A 15,121-nucleotide genomic window follows, 5' to 3' on the forward strand; every position below is an offset into this window, starting at 1 on the left:
GGTGTGTGTGTGGTGATGGAGGCTGTGGTGACCGAGGCACAAGTTAACAAGAAAGATGAGTTAGTCTTACAATTAACATAATAAATATGACTTCTTTAGGAAGGTCAGAGAATTAAAACAATTATTCATTCAGGAAACAGAAGTCCCGCATCCTGGAGATTAGATACAACCATCCGTGAAAGTCAACAAGGTTCAGCGTGCGCCGATGGTTACTGATGGGTCGTTTTGTCGTTATTGTTATTAACATACTTAGATACATCTGCATTTACGCAGCTACCCTAGACTATGTGACGAGTTATATAGTTCGTGTCAAGAGCAAGCTGTGTCATATTAACAGTCCCATCTCAAAAGATGGTTAGTTATCAGTACCTTTCGCTGGCAAATTGTGGCTGAGTTATTCTCTAGAGTGGATAAAGTAATCGCAATGCTTCAGGTACCTCATACCAGCTGGTCTGAAAGGTCTAATGACCAGTTATTTAATGATGTAGTGCGTGAGATCATGCCGCAGTTCCTGCTCACAGAGTTTGCACCTGGAGTGCTCAGGATTGGGAGATCCGTCACCTGTAGCCACCTGCCACAGGTAACGGTAACCCAACCTGATCCTGGCAACCACTGTGTCGCACAGTCTGGTCCACGTTTTGTGCTGCCCATATATGTTGATATCACATGTAAACATCTCATCATTTTGTATACTGAGGCTTTCCTGCTTTAGTGTTTGTGATTTCTGTGTTGTATACTGTGACACACCGACTGGGGTGACACGGGTGACACACCGTCTGGGGTGACACGGGTGACACACCGTCTGGGGTGACACGGGTGACACACCGTCTGGGGTGACACGGGTGACACACCGTCTGGGGTGACACGGGTGACACACCGTCTGGGGTGACACGGGTGACACACCGTCTGGGGTGACACGGGTGACACACCGTCTGGGGTGACACGGGTGACACACCGTCTGGGGTAACACGGGTGACACACCGTCTGGGTACATGGATGACAGACGGAGGGTGTCATCCATGCGCCTGCTGTCACACTGCTGATGGTAACCCTGGCACGGGCCAGCTACTCATGTTGTCTTCAGTGACAGGATGTCACTGACACATCCTCGAATGGAGATGAGTCATCACAATCGATAACATCACTTGATGGTGTTCAATATCCCGTGTCACCCCAGGTCTTCAAGAAGACCTGGACAAGCTGCAGGAATGGTTGTTAGAGTTTAACCCAAGCAAATGTAATGTAATGAAGATAGGTGCAGGGAGCAGGAGACCAGATACATGGTATCATTTGGGAGATGAAATACTTCAAGAGTCAAAGAGAGAAAAAGACTTAGGGGTTGATATCACGCCAGACCTGTCTCCTGAAGCCCATATCAAGAGGATAACATCAGCGGCATATGCCAGGTTGGCCAACATAAGAACGGCCTTTAGAAACTTGTGTAAGGAATCATTCAGAACATTATATACCACATATGTCAGACCAATCCTGGAGTATGGGGCTCCAGCATGGAGTCCATATCTAGTCAAACATAAGACTAAACTGGAAAAGGTTAAAGGTTTTGCCACCAGACTAGTACCCGAGCTGAGAGGTATGAGCTACGAGGAGAGACTACGGGAATTAAACCTCACGTCACTGGGAGACAGAAGAGTTAGGGTGGCATGATCACCACATACAAGATTTTCAGAGGAATTGATAGGGTGATAAAAACAGGCTATTTAACACAAGGGGCACACATACTAGGGGATACAGGTGGAAATTGAGTGCCCAAATGAGCCATAGAGACGATAAAAAGAATTTTTTCAGTGTCAGAGTTGTAGACAAATGGAATGCATTAGGAAGTGATGTGGTGGAGGCTGACTCCATACACAGCTTCTAGTGTAGATATGATAGAGCTCAGTAGGCCCAGGAATCTGTACATTAGTTGATTGACGGTTGAGAGGCGGGGCCAAAGAGCCAGAGCTCAACCCCCGCAAGCACAACTAGGTAAGTACAAACAGGTAAGTACACACATAGGGGCTGAGTAGACAACACTCTGGATACGTAGTCCTGTGGTCCGGGATTAGATTCCTGGCGCCGGTGGAAACAGATGGGCAGAGTTTCTTTCACCCTGATACTTTTGTTCACCTAGCAGTAAATAAGTACCTGGGAGATAGACAGCTGCTACGGGCTGCTTTCTAGGGGGAGGGGGGGGGGTTGTAACAAAAAGGGGGCCTGATCGAGGACCGGGCCGCGGGGACGCAGAGCCCCGAAATCATCTCAAGATAACGTTCACAAGGTTTTCAATTATTTATATCATAAGTTAATATGAAGACTGACCTTGATAACCTGATTGTTAGGCGACACCCCGGACTCTGCCCGACCTCGCCGGCTCCTGAAAGTAGGAAAATTGTTATGTAATAATAATAATAATAATAATAATAATAATAATAATAATAATAATTTATGTAGAAGAAGGTACAATGGGTTGGTGAGAATACATTAGAGTGATATGTTGACATTCTTACAAAGCCAGTAACACGCATAGCGTCTCGGGCAGGTCCTTAATCTAACATATCAGGTAAGATGAAAAGGTACATTGTAGGGAGGTTTTATATCAACATATAACTACAATATAAGTTGACACAAGTGACCACACTGGTGAAGATATATATGTGTTAAGTACTAATATTGGGAAGTGGGTAGTACAAGATACAGTGTGAGTTTGAAGCACAAGCTACGAAACTATCAGGATCACATTACCTACTTTGGGATTTTACTTTTAAATAGGGCATGAGCTGGACAAGTTGTTAATTCATCAGGGAGTGACTTCCATAGACTGACTCCTTTTATTTACATGGAGTATTTGCACAGATTTAGTTTGACTGGGGATATCAAAGACATATTTATTCCAGGACTGTTATTCCTGTTGTGTGTGTGTGTGTGTGTGTGTGTGTGTGTGTGTGTGTGTGTGTGTGTGTGTGTGTGTGTGTTTATATTCACCTGAGGGTCAATATCTTTCTAGTGGCCTCGACGAGGACAAGAAACCGGCGGCTTGTCAAAGGTCCCCCCATTTGTTCTGATGATTTTATCCAGTTGGATTTTGAACTGCAGCAATGTTTTGGCATTGACGGCTTCGGCGGGTAGGCGGTTCCATGGGTTTATAACCCTGTAGGTGAGAAAGCCTCTCCTGTTCTCAGTCCAACATTGTGGCTTGTTGAGCTTGACGCTGTTGCTCTTTGTTTGTGTTACATCTTGAAACAGTTGTCTGGATCAATGTCCTCAAAACTGTTCAGTATATTAAAAGTTTGGATTATATGAGCCTTGTCATGTCTGGTGTGTAGTGTTGTTGGTCCTGTGGCCCTCAACCGTTCCTGGTATGAGAGATGACTCGGTTCAGGAATTATTAGTGTTGCCCGGTGGTCAACTTTTCCCAAAGCATTTATGTGCTTCTGAAGATGAGGTGTCCATGCTTGTATACAATAATACAAGTGGGGCCGCACCAGTGAGTAATACAGTTCTTTAACTGTCAATAAGTAAAATAAGTTCTGTACCAGTATCACTCTGGTGCGCCCCGAGTGATACACTTGTAGAACTACTTTTTTCTTGGTCTAAGGTGCCTTTGACTATTCTAAGGATTTGGTGTGTATTTGTGTGTTTGTGTATTTTTTCTTCTTTTTCCTCACCAAGAGCCGGTCGGCCGAGCGGACAGCACGCTGGACTTGTGATCCTGTGGTCCTGGGTTCGATGCCAGGCGCCGGCGAGAAACAATGGGCAGAGTTTCTTTCACCCTATGCCCCTGTTACCTAGCAGTAAAATAGGTACCTGGGTGTTAGTCAGCTGTCACGGGCTGTTTCCTGGGGGTGGAGGCCTGGTCGAGGACCGGGCCGCGGGGACACTAAAGCCCCGAAACCATCTCCAGATAACCTCAAGAAGAAGATGTACTTTCAGAGAGGAGCTCGGCTCCGTATAGCCCCGTCTTTCCAAGTTCTTAGATTAACGGAAAGAATTATTTCTCTCGCTTTTATCTTATTTACATTAACAATTTTGCATCGAGGTAACTTTAACGACTTCTATAACTTATTTTACTTATTGTCAGTTAAACAACTGAATAGAAATCTTTCTGGCTCATTTGTGTCTCTAGTTTCAATCTATGTCTCCTCGTTCTGTTGTTCCGAGCTTTGAACTATGCTTTGTCTATTTTGCCAATTTCCCTTAAAAATCTTATATATTGTTAACATGTCTCTCGTATCTGTCTTTTCCTTCAGTATCGTAAGGTCCAGTTCTTTGAGTCTTTCCTCGGAGTTCAAACCTTTCAGCTCAGGAATGAGACTCGTTGCATATCTTTGGGCCTTTTCTACTTTTTCCTTGTTCTTTCCAGGTGAAGGTTCCATGCTGGGGATGCATATTCAAGAGTGAGTCTCACCTATGTTGTGTATAGTGCCTTTACAAAGCATCTTTGTCAAAGTTTCTGTAAAATAACCGACCGTTGGCCAGTATGTCACATGCTGCTGTTGTTACTCTGTCAATGTGTGCTTCTGCTACTAGATATGAGACTGTGTCCGCTCCCAGGTATTCCTACTTTTATATGTTAAGAATATGTCTCCCCTTTACCAGGCCTCCTCGACCAGGAGGCCTAGTCAAGAACCGGGCCGCGAGGACGCTAAGCCCCGAAATCATCGCCAGGTAATCTTCAGCCTGCACTATTACACTGGTATTTGTCTGACTTCAGCCTGCACTGGTATTTGTCTGACTTCAGCCTGCACTGGTATTTGTCTGACTTCAGCCTGCACTGGTATTTGTCTGACTTCAGCCTGCACTGGTATTTGTCTGACTTCAGCCTGCACTGGTATTTGTCTGACTTCAGCCTGCACTGGTATTTGTCTGACTTCAGCCTGCACTGGTATTTGTCTGACTTCAGCCTGCACTGGTATTTGTCTGACTTCAGCCTGCACTGGTATTTGTCTGACTTAAATTCTAGCAGCCATTTTTTTTCAAATCACTTCTGGAGTGTATCCAAATCCATTTACAACGCCTCACAATCTGTCTCTGTGCTGACTCTTCTCATCAATAGTTCTGCATCATCGACAACACTGATATGAAGGAACCCAATTTGTGAGTGGTTGTCCACTTGTAACGTGTCTCCACACTCGTGTTCCCGCTCTTACTGTAACTCATTACTTCTGTCCTCAGAGGTTCTTTCTTTGTGAGTGTGTGTGTGTTTACTACATGTGCAGGATCGAGTTGCTAGCTCTTGGACCCGGCATTGTTAACCGTCGCTTGTCTAATGTCTAATAGATACTCCCGACCTATTTTTTCTCAATCATATATTTCTACTATATATATTTAGCATTAAAACACGCTCTATACATAATTACATAACTATTCTCTAACACACACACACACACACACACACACACACACACACACACACACACACACACACACACACACACACACACACACATCAGAGAATGTGTGTGTGTGTGTGTGTGTGTACCATTATGAAACATACACACCAGCCTTGTTAATTAACATATGGTAATAATATCCAGATTATCCACACCAAGTATATCACACCAGTTTTTGGTTACTAACATTATTGAGTGTATAATATACATATTATACAGTGCCAGTACACTGTACAGTGTGCTGGTACTGTACAGTGTGCTGGTACTGTACAGTGTGCTGGTACTGTACAGTGCCAGTACACTGTACAGTGTGCTGGTACTGTACAGTGTGCTGGTACTGTACAGTGTGCTGGTACTGTACAGTGCCAGTACACTGTACAGTGTGCTGGTACTGTATAATGCCAGTACACTGAACAGTGTTTATATTGTGTACACAAAAATGTTAGTGATAAAAAAAATGGTGTACGCGCCTAGTTATACTCACCTAGTTGTGCTTGTGGGGGTTGCGCTCTGGCTCTTTGGTCCCGCCTGTGATATACTTGGAGTGGATAATCTGAATATTGCTAACATATGCTAATCAACAAGGCTCGTATTTGTGTGTTTCATAATGGTAACTGTCTGTCAGGCCAAGTCCAGGCTGTTAGACACAGCAGTTCAGCAGTTAATGTTCCTCAAGGGAGGTTCAGTGTCGCATGTATAACACATTTATGTTAATGCGATAAAAATAGATTGATACTTAATGTGAATTGTTTTTACCCCATCATTGATTATACAAACAAAGTGAGATTGTTGAGTTGTGTCACTTAGTCAGTTACGTCAAGGCCCGGGTGTTCCAGGCCCGGGTGTTCCAGGCCCGGGTGTTCCAGGCCCGGGTGTTCCAGGCCCGGGTGTTCCAGGCCCGGGTGTTCCAGGCCCGGGTGTTCCAGGCCCGGGTGTTCCAGGCCCGGGTGTTCCAGACCCGGGTGTTCCAGGCCCGGGTGTTCCAGGCCCGGGTGTTCCAGGCCCGGGTGTTCCAGGCCCGGGTATTCCAGGCAGCTGCTGGACGGGTGATCACTAGGTCACCCGTCCAGCAGCTGCCTGGAAAGCAACTGGATAAGAGAGATCTCGATGCCTAAAATGTTTTCTTTTCCAGACACTCCACTGAGGTCATGGGTGAGGTCAGGTATAAGGTCAGGGATAAGGTCATGGGTAAGGTCAGGGATAAGGTCAGGGATAAGGTCATGGGTAAGGTCAGGGATAAGGTCATGGGTAAGGTCAGGGATAAGGTCAGGGATAAGGTCATGGGTAAGGTCAGGGATAAGGTCAGGGATAAGGTCAGGGATAAGGTCAGGGGTCAGCCTCCCCACCACTACATATAGAGTAGAGATGACCTTGGTCTGCCAGTCCCAGGACGAAGAACACGACCAGTTCGAGGGGAGACACTAGGAAAATATCACATGGCTCTTCATTGCACAATATCTCCAGAAACTGGTTTTTCTTCCTAAAGTGCAAAATCCTGAAAGACTTTACAACGCCCCCTCCGTACCCCCCCCCCCCCCCTCCACCCACCCCACACAGCCCGCTACGGGCAGCTTCCTGGGGATGTGTGTGTGTGTGTTAGAGATAAATATATATAGTAGATATAATAGAGGGAAAATAGATTGGTTAGGCGCGGCAAGGAAAAAATATCGCGGTTAGGAAAATAGATAGGCGGGGTCCAAGAGCTAATAGCTCGATCCTGCAGACACAAATAGTAAACACACACACACACACACACACACACACACACACACACACACACACACACACACACACACACACACACACACACACACACACACAATCAGCGGCGTATGCAAGTCTGGCTAAAATCAGAACTGCCTTTATTCAGAAACCTGTGTAAGGAATCTTTCAGAACTTTGTATATCTTTGTATAATTTCTGCGTGAAATTCACAGTTGCATATTGTCCTGGGGACCATTCAGGCTTGTTCGCATATATATATATATATATATATATATATATATATATATATATATATATATATATATATATATATATATATATATATATATATATATATATGTAATGTATCATTTTATATTAGCGACCAATGATCACGTAACAATATCTTGCGTCATTTACACAGTTACATTCCCCCCCAGCCCCAGACACTCCCCCCCCCCCCCAACACTGCCACACACCCTCACACCTCCAGCCTACCCCCCCCCCCCCTCCGTCTACACGGACGTATATAAGGACCAACTGCTGGAGGAACAGCAGTACAGCTCCCACCTTGTCCTGCAGCAGGTAAGCCACATGTATACTCTCATACTCTGAGAGGTGTACCTCACTTTACCTTATACTCTGACAGTTTACCTTACTCCCACACTATCTTTAGGACCAACAAATTGTATTTTTTGCAGCGAATCAGTAACTTTGTATTAATTTAGTAAATCCAGATAGAAAAGCAAGTTACATGACGTTAATTTTCAGAGATACCAAGTTAGACCTGGCAAGATGAAGACTATGTTGGTGCTTGTAGCGGGTCTCTGCTTCCTGCTGGTGGCGACGGAGGCTGCTCCTGCGGTAAGTACTCCCTTACACACTTCTTGACTACGTCCTCCTTCACACTTGTTGATCACTAGGTCCTTCACACTTGTTGATCACTAGGTCCTTCACACTTGTTGATCACTAGGTCCTTCACACTTGTTGATCACTAGGTCCTTCACACTTGTTGATCACTAGGTCCTTCACACTTGTTGATCACTAGGTCCTTCACACTTCGTGACTGCTTGGCCTCCCTTCACACTTGTTGATCACTCAATAATATAGGAAAGAGAACGAAGTATAATGTTGAGTAACATAACTGAAGGTCTCGTCTGTCCCCCTGCTGCAGGAGAGCCCTGTGGAGCTGTTCTCGTCCTTGTCGGAGTCCCGGGTGGAGAGGGCGGCCCACCACCCGGGTGGAGGGTGCTGTGCCTGCCCGGAGATCGGGAAGACCACCATCATCGTCATCGAGACCACCAGATACCCGACTGCTGGTTTTGCCCCCAGACACGGCGGCCGTGGCCAGTGCTGCCCGTGCTTTGGTTAGCGTCCCTGAGAGGCAGCGATCTCCCATCACCTTACGGTACGATGTGTACTAGTACAAATAGTAGTAATGAACAAATCACAAGGACCTTGGTGAGGGCTCGAACCCATGGCCTTGTGGATTTGTTCATTTGATATATCACGTTATTGTGATTTCTGTTTGTATAATAATAATAATAATAATAATAATAATAATAATATTAATCATTTATTTATATAAAGTACATCTCATACATAATAAATTGGAGAATTCGTAGGTAAGAAATGTACATTAATTAAAGGCACTAATAAGCAGTTTTCCAGCATGAAAGTATTACTTATTAGTGCTCCCTCTCTCTCTCTCTCTCTCTCTCTCTCTCTCTCTCTCTCTCTCTCTCTCTCTCTCTGTCTCTCTCTCTCTCTCTCTCTCTCTCTCTCTCTCTCTCTCTCTCTCTCTCTCTCTCTCTCTCTCTCTCGTCTTCTAATATATAAACATACAAAGGGCCAAGAAAAGTGACAGTATGAAGACCTTACTAATACTTTAGGCTCACCATAGGAATAATCTTGAGTATATACACCACATACAACCATACTCAGTGTATGATGAACACAATCCCAATAGACGGCGCAAAATATACTTTTTTGTACAATGCGTTTTTTTGTATCTTTATTTGTGTGTTGAGAATGAGAAAAGATATTGTAATTACGTTTATCTTACCCACAGACAACAGCCAACAGTGATCCCGACCTCACAGCATCTTTGTCTTATCTCCCGTGACTGCCGGAGGATGCTGACTATCACTTACATTAGATATATTGTTTAGGTACCAATCATCAGAGTTGGTTTGATCAGTGAAACTTATATTTTCATCAGTAATAAATTTCGATGCAATCGTGTTGTTTTTTTGTGTAATATTTTGTACCAGAAATTTGTTTTGATGTGACGTAAAGAGTATGAGGTGTGACGGGATCCTTGGTCACACTGTGACGCCACACTGTGTGACGCCACACTGTGTGACGCTACACTGTGTGACGCTACACTGTGTGACGCTACACTGTGTGACGCTACACTGTGTGACGCTACACTGTGTGACGCCACACTGTGTGACGCCACACTGTGTGACGCTACACTGTGTGACGCTACACTGTGTGACGCCACACTGTGTGACGCCACACTGTGTGACGCTACACTGTGTGACGCCCCACTGTGTGACGCTACACTGTGTGACGCCCCACTGTGTGACACCCCACTGTGTGACGCCACACTGTGTGACGCCCCACTGTGTGACGCCACACTGTGTGACGCTACACTGTGTGACGCCACACTGTGTGACACCACACTGTGTGACGCTACACTGTGTGACGCTACACTGTGTGACGCCACACTGTGTGATGCCACACTGTGTGACGCTACACTGTGTGACGCTAGACTGTGTGACGCCACACTGACATTTTTGTTGTCTTCTAACTTGTGAATGTCGTCCAGAAACATTTCGATTTCAAAGCGTTTTTGAGTCTTTTTTGAATTTTGATATAAACTGACAGTTCAGACCAAGATTCAAGAGGTCTTGTTGGTCCTGAGTAAGATCGTAAGTTGTGAGGTTTATGGAGCCATCTTCTGGACGAGGGATCTTTAACTGTCCACCGTTTAGGGCTGTCAACTTTCTGACAGTCTTGGTTTCTACATCAGTTTTGTGTTGTTGTTTTAGGTTGAGTAGTTCACTGTTGATGGTTTGAGTTGGTTGGGAGTGTTGTATTGGTCCATTTATTTAACTGCTGCTCAGCCTGCTCTGTAGGGGTTGAGGGCTTCCTTCTTCGTATTAAGTTGATGCCGTATGAGATCTTGCCTATACCTATAGGTATAGGTATATTACCTATACCTATAGGTATAGGTATATTACCTATACCTATAGGTATAGGTAATATACCTGATGGCTTGGGTAAATAAACATTCCGACATTTCCGCCTTACTCTTCACATATTTGTATTTGTCTACACCTGACCCCATAATGGTATAAATCCAATATGCCCTCTACTGTCCCATCACTTGAGAATGAACCATGTAGGTTCGAAACGTTGTGTAAATTTATAATAAGTGTAGCAAATTCTACAGTTATTTCTTTCTTTTTCTTCACCTCGAACGAAGATGACTTTTGGAGAAATCCTCTTCCAATTAAACCAAGATGCTAGAGCACTAGTACGAGGGAGAGAAGCCTTAAACAAGATAATAATCAATACAGAAAATGCAGTCAAATCCAAGAACTATGTATAAATTAAAACCTGCTGCCAGTATACACCAATATATATATATATATATATATATATATATATATATATATATATATATATATATATATATATATATATATATATATCGGCCACCTTCAGGGAGACCCAGAAAACTAACAAGTACAGGGACCTAGAACGTTGTTACAGGTTCGTGCCAATAGGCTCTGAGACTCTGGGCGCCTGGGGTAAATGTGCACTTAAGTTCCTGAAGGAGCTGGGCGAGGAACTCATTGGGAAGACTAGAGACCCAAGAGCGGCCAGTTTTATGTTCCAGCGCCTCAGTGTCGCTGTTCAGAGGGGAAATGCGTGTTGTATCTTGGGTACGCACCCGACCCCCGAGGAGCTGGACGAAGTCTTCGAACACTGAGTGGTATAATGTTATATAAGTGTGTGTTTTCTGTAAACTGTAGCATTGCAATAAAATCAAATAAAAAAAAATAATAGGGGTGGTAGGAGAGGAAAAGATTAAAGAATTCAGTGAGAATCCACAAGGTCTTCTCTGAACACTATTTTTTTTCTTCTTCGAGGATGTGGGTCCCTTTAATTAAACCAGTGGTGGTACCCCCTAAAAAATATATATATATATATATATATATATATATATATATATATATATATATATATATATATATATATATATATATATATATATATATATTTCGGAACAATAAACCTGTTTAGCTTACCAAGGTCACCTCGAGGTCAATTACTGACCTTTCCCCACGATGCAACCCACAACAACTGTCTGACTCCGGTTACATATTAACTACTAGGTGAACAGATTCATTAGGTGAAAGTAAACTTGCCCACGCGTTTCTGCCCTACCACGGGAATTGAACCCGGGACTTTCGCTTCAATAATCAGTACTGACCAGTGATACATTCGTATACATATACGCTTGTAGGACCTCGCGGCTGAGTGGACAGCGCTCGGGGATCGTAGTACTAAGAGGTCAGGATTCGATTCCCGGCCGAGGCAGAAACAAATGAGCAGAGATTCTTTCACCCTGATGCTCCTGTTACCTTGCAGTAAATAGGTACCTGGGAGTTAGACAGTTGTTACGGAGCTGCTTCCTGGGTGTTTGTGTGTGTGGGGAAAAAAATTAGTTAGTAGTTAGTAAGAGTTGATTAATTGACAGTTGAGAGTCGGGCCGAAACAGCAGAGCTCAACCCCCGCAAGCACAACTAGATGAGTACACACACACATACACACGCACACACACACACACACACACACACACACACACACACACACACACACACACACACACACGTGTGTGTGTGTGTGTTGTTTAGGGCCTCCAGTTGATCAGTTGATTGACAGTTGAGAGGCGGGCGGAAAGAGCAGAGCTCAATCCCCGCAAGCACAACTAGGTAAATACAGCTAGGTATTCTAGGTACAACTAGGACACGACCAGTTCGAAGGGGAGACACTGGGAAAATATCACATTGCTCTTCTTTATACAATGTCTCAAGAAAACTGGTTTTTCTTCGTAAAATCCTGAAAGACTTAACAACCCCCCCCTCCGTACCTGCTCCCCCCCCCACAGCCCACTGCTATGGGCAGCTTCCTGGGAATGTGTGTATGTGTGTTGGAGATAAATATATGTAGTAGATATAATAGAGGAAAAATAGAGTGGTTGCATAGGCGGGGTCCAAGAGCTAATAGCTCGATGCTGAAGACACAAATAGTAAACACTCACATCAGCGGCGTATGCAAGCCTGGCAGAAATCAGAACTGCCTTTATTCAGAAACTTGTGCAAGAAATCATTCAGAACCTTGTATACCACATATGTAAGACCAATCCTGGAATATGCGGCCCCAGCATGGAGCCCGTACCTTGTCAAGCACAAACCGAAGCTAGAAAATGTTCAGAGGTATGCCACTAGGCAAGTTCCAGAACTAAGAGGCATGAGTTATGAGGAAAGACTGTGTGAAATTCACCTCAAGTCGCTGGAAGATAGAAGAACTCTGGGAGACATAATCACCACATACAAAATTCTCTGGAGAATTGATAGGGTAGACAAGGATGCATTATTTAACACGGGTGGGTACTCGAACAAAAGGACACAGGTGGAAGCTGAGTACCCAAACGAGCCACAGAGACATTAGAAAGAACTTTTTCGGTGTCAGAGCAGTTAGTAAATGGAATGCACTAGGCAGTGATGTGGGGAGGCTGACTCCATACACAGTTTCAAATGTAGATATGAAAGAGCCCAATAGGCTCAGGAATCTGTATACCAGTTGACAGCTGAGAGGCGGGACCAAAGAGCCAAAGCTAAACCTCCGCAAGCACAACTAGGTGAGTACACAGAGTGATGACAGAGTACTGACGTTGGAGTAACTGGAGGAAGTAGGGATAACGAGCTCAAGGAAGGGACCACACAACACAAGGTTGGCATAACGAAACGGGAACTACGAGGAGATAAGAAAATTATTAATAGAAATATCCTGGGTAAGAGAGCTGAGAGGAGAGGCTGCACGGTACATGATTCCACACAGTACCTGCACGGTACATGATGCCATATACAGTACCTGCACGGTACATGATGCCATACACAGCACCTGCACGGTACATGATGCCATACACAGTACCTGCACGGTACATGATGCCATACACAGTACCTGCACGGTACATGATGCCATACACAGTACCTGCACGGTACATGATGCCATATACAGTACCTGCACGGTACATGATGCCATACACAGTACCTGCACGGTACATGATGCCATATACAGTACCTGCACGGTACATGATGCCATACACAGTACCTGCACGGTACATGATGCCATATACAGTACCTGCACGGTACATGATGCCATACACAGTACCTGCACGGTACATGATGCCATATACAGTACCTGCACGGTACATGATGCCATACACAGTACCTGCATGGTACATGATGCCACACAAGAGTATCTGCACGGTACATGATGCCATACACAGTACCAGCATGGTACATGATGCCACACAAGAGTATCTGCACGGTACATGATGCCATACACAGTACCAGCACGGTACATGATGCCACACAAGAGTATCTGCACGGTACATGATTCCACACAGTACCTGCACGGTACATGATGCCACACAAGAGTATCTGCACGGTACATGATGCCATACACAGTACCTGCACGGTACATGATGGCACACACAGTACCTGCACGGTACATGATGCCATACACAGTACCTGCACGGTACATGATGCCACACACAGTACCTGCATGGTACATGATGCCATACACAGTACCTGCACGGTACATGATGCCATACACAGTACCTGCACGGTACATGATGCCATACACAGTACCTGCACGGTACATGATGCCATACACAGTACCTGCATGGTACATGATGCCATACACAGTACCTGCACGGTACATAATGCCATACACAGTACCTGCACGGTACATGATGCCATACAGAGCACCTGCACGGTACAGAGGTACAGCGTGCAGGTGCTATACCCTAAGAACATAAGCAGCAGGTGCATCATAAGCAGACAGGATGAACAACCCAGCGGGTTTTCTTCCTTTTGGGGAGTGTTGTACATGCTGCTATGGCGGTGTGTCCACTCACAGGATGAGTGGCGCTGACCAATACTGTCACTATGGCGGTGTGTCCAATCACAAGATGAGTGGCGCTGCCCAATACTGTCACTATGGCGGTGTGTCCACTCACAGGATGAGTGGCGCTGACCAATACTGTCACTATGGCGGTGTGTCCACTCACAAGATGAGTGCCGCTGACCAATACTGTCACTATGGCGGTGTGTCCACTCACAGGATGAGTGGCGCTGCCCAATACTGTCACTATGGCGGTGTGTCCACTCACAGGATGAGTGGCGCTGCCCAATACTGTCACTATGGCGGTGTGTCCACTCACAGGATGAGTGGCGCTGCCCAATACTGTCACTATGGCGGTGTGTCCAATCACAGGATGAGTGGCGCTGCCCAATACTGTCACTATGGCGGTGTGTCCAATCACAGGATGAGTGGCGCTGCCCAATACTGTCACTATGGCGGTGTGTCCACTCACAGGATGAGTGGCGCTGACCAATACTGTCACTATGGCGGTGTGTCCACTCACAGGATGAGTGGCGCTGCCCAATACTGTCACTATGGCGGTGTGTCCAATCACAGGATGAGTGACGCTGCCCAATACTGTCACTATGGCGGTGTGTCCAATCACAGGATGAGTGACGCTGCCCAATACTGTCACTATGGCGGTGTGTCCACTCACAAGATGAGTGGCGCTGCCCAATACTGTCACTATGGCGGTGTGTCCACTCACAGGATGAGTGACGCTGCCCAATACTGTCACTATGGCGGTGTGTCCACTCACAGGATGAGTGGCGCTGCCCAATACTGTCACTATGGCGGTGT

At 45.3% G+C, this 15,121-nt stretch overlaps 1 protein-coding gene across 1 annotated transcript; it reads right to left on the reverse strand.

Annotated features, from left to right (window-relative positions):
- Window positions 1-12,390: 12,390 nt before the first annotated feature.
- LOC138355394 (adhesive plaque matrix protein-like) lies at window positions 12,391-14,149 on the reverse strand. The gene is made up of 3 exons (XM_069310284.1): window positions 13,897-14,149; window positions 13,235-13,624; window positions 12,391-12,404 (listed from the first exon to the last, which is right to left on the reverse strand). The coding sequence occupies exons 1-3, from the start codon at window positions 14,147-14,149 to the stop codon at window positions 12,391-12,393; spliced, it is 657 nt and encodes a 218-aa protein (XP_069166385.1).
- Between the last annotated feature and the right edge of the window lie 972 nt (window positions 14,150-15,121).

This window comes from Procambarus clarkii, chromosome 67 (assembly GCF_040958095.1).
Source record: "Procambarus clarkii isolate CNS0578487 chromosome 67, FALCON_Pclarkii_2.0, whole genome shotgun sequence".
Lineage (NCBI taxonomy): Eukaryota > Metazoa > Arthropoda > Malacostraca > Decapoda > Cambaridae > Procambarus > Procambarus clarkii.

Bases quoted from the DNA above. Each gene is read 5' to 3' on its own strand.
- LOC138355394 (XM_069310284.1), bottom strand. From the start codon at position 14,149: ATGTACCGTGCAGGTACTGTGTATGGCATTATGTACCGTGCAGGTACT. The intron at 13,625-13,896 runs GTACTGTGTGTG...TGTACCATGCAG, and splicing joins TGGCATCATGTACCGTGCAG to GTACTGTGTATGGCATCATG.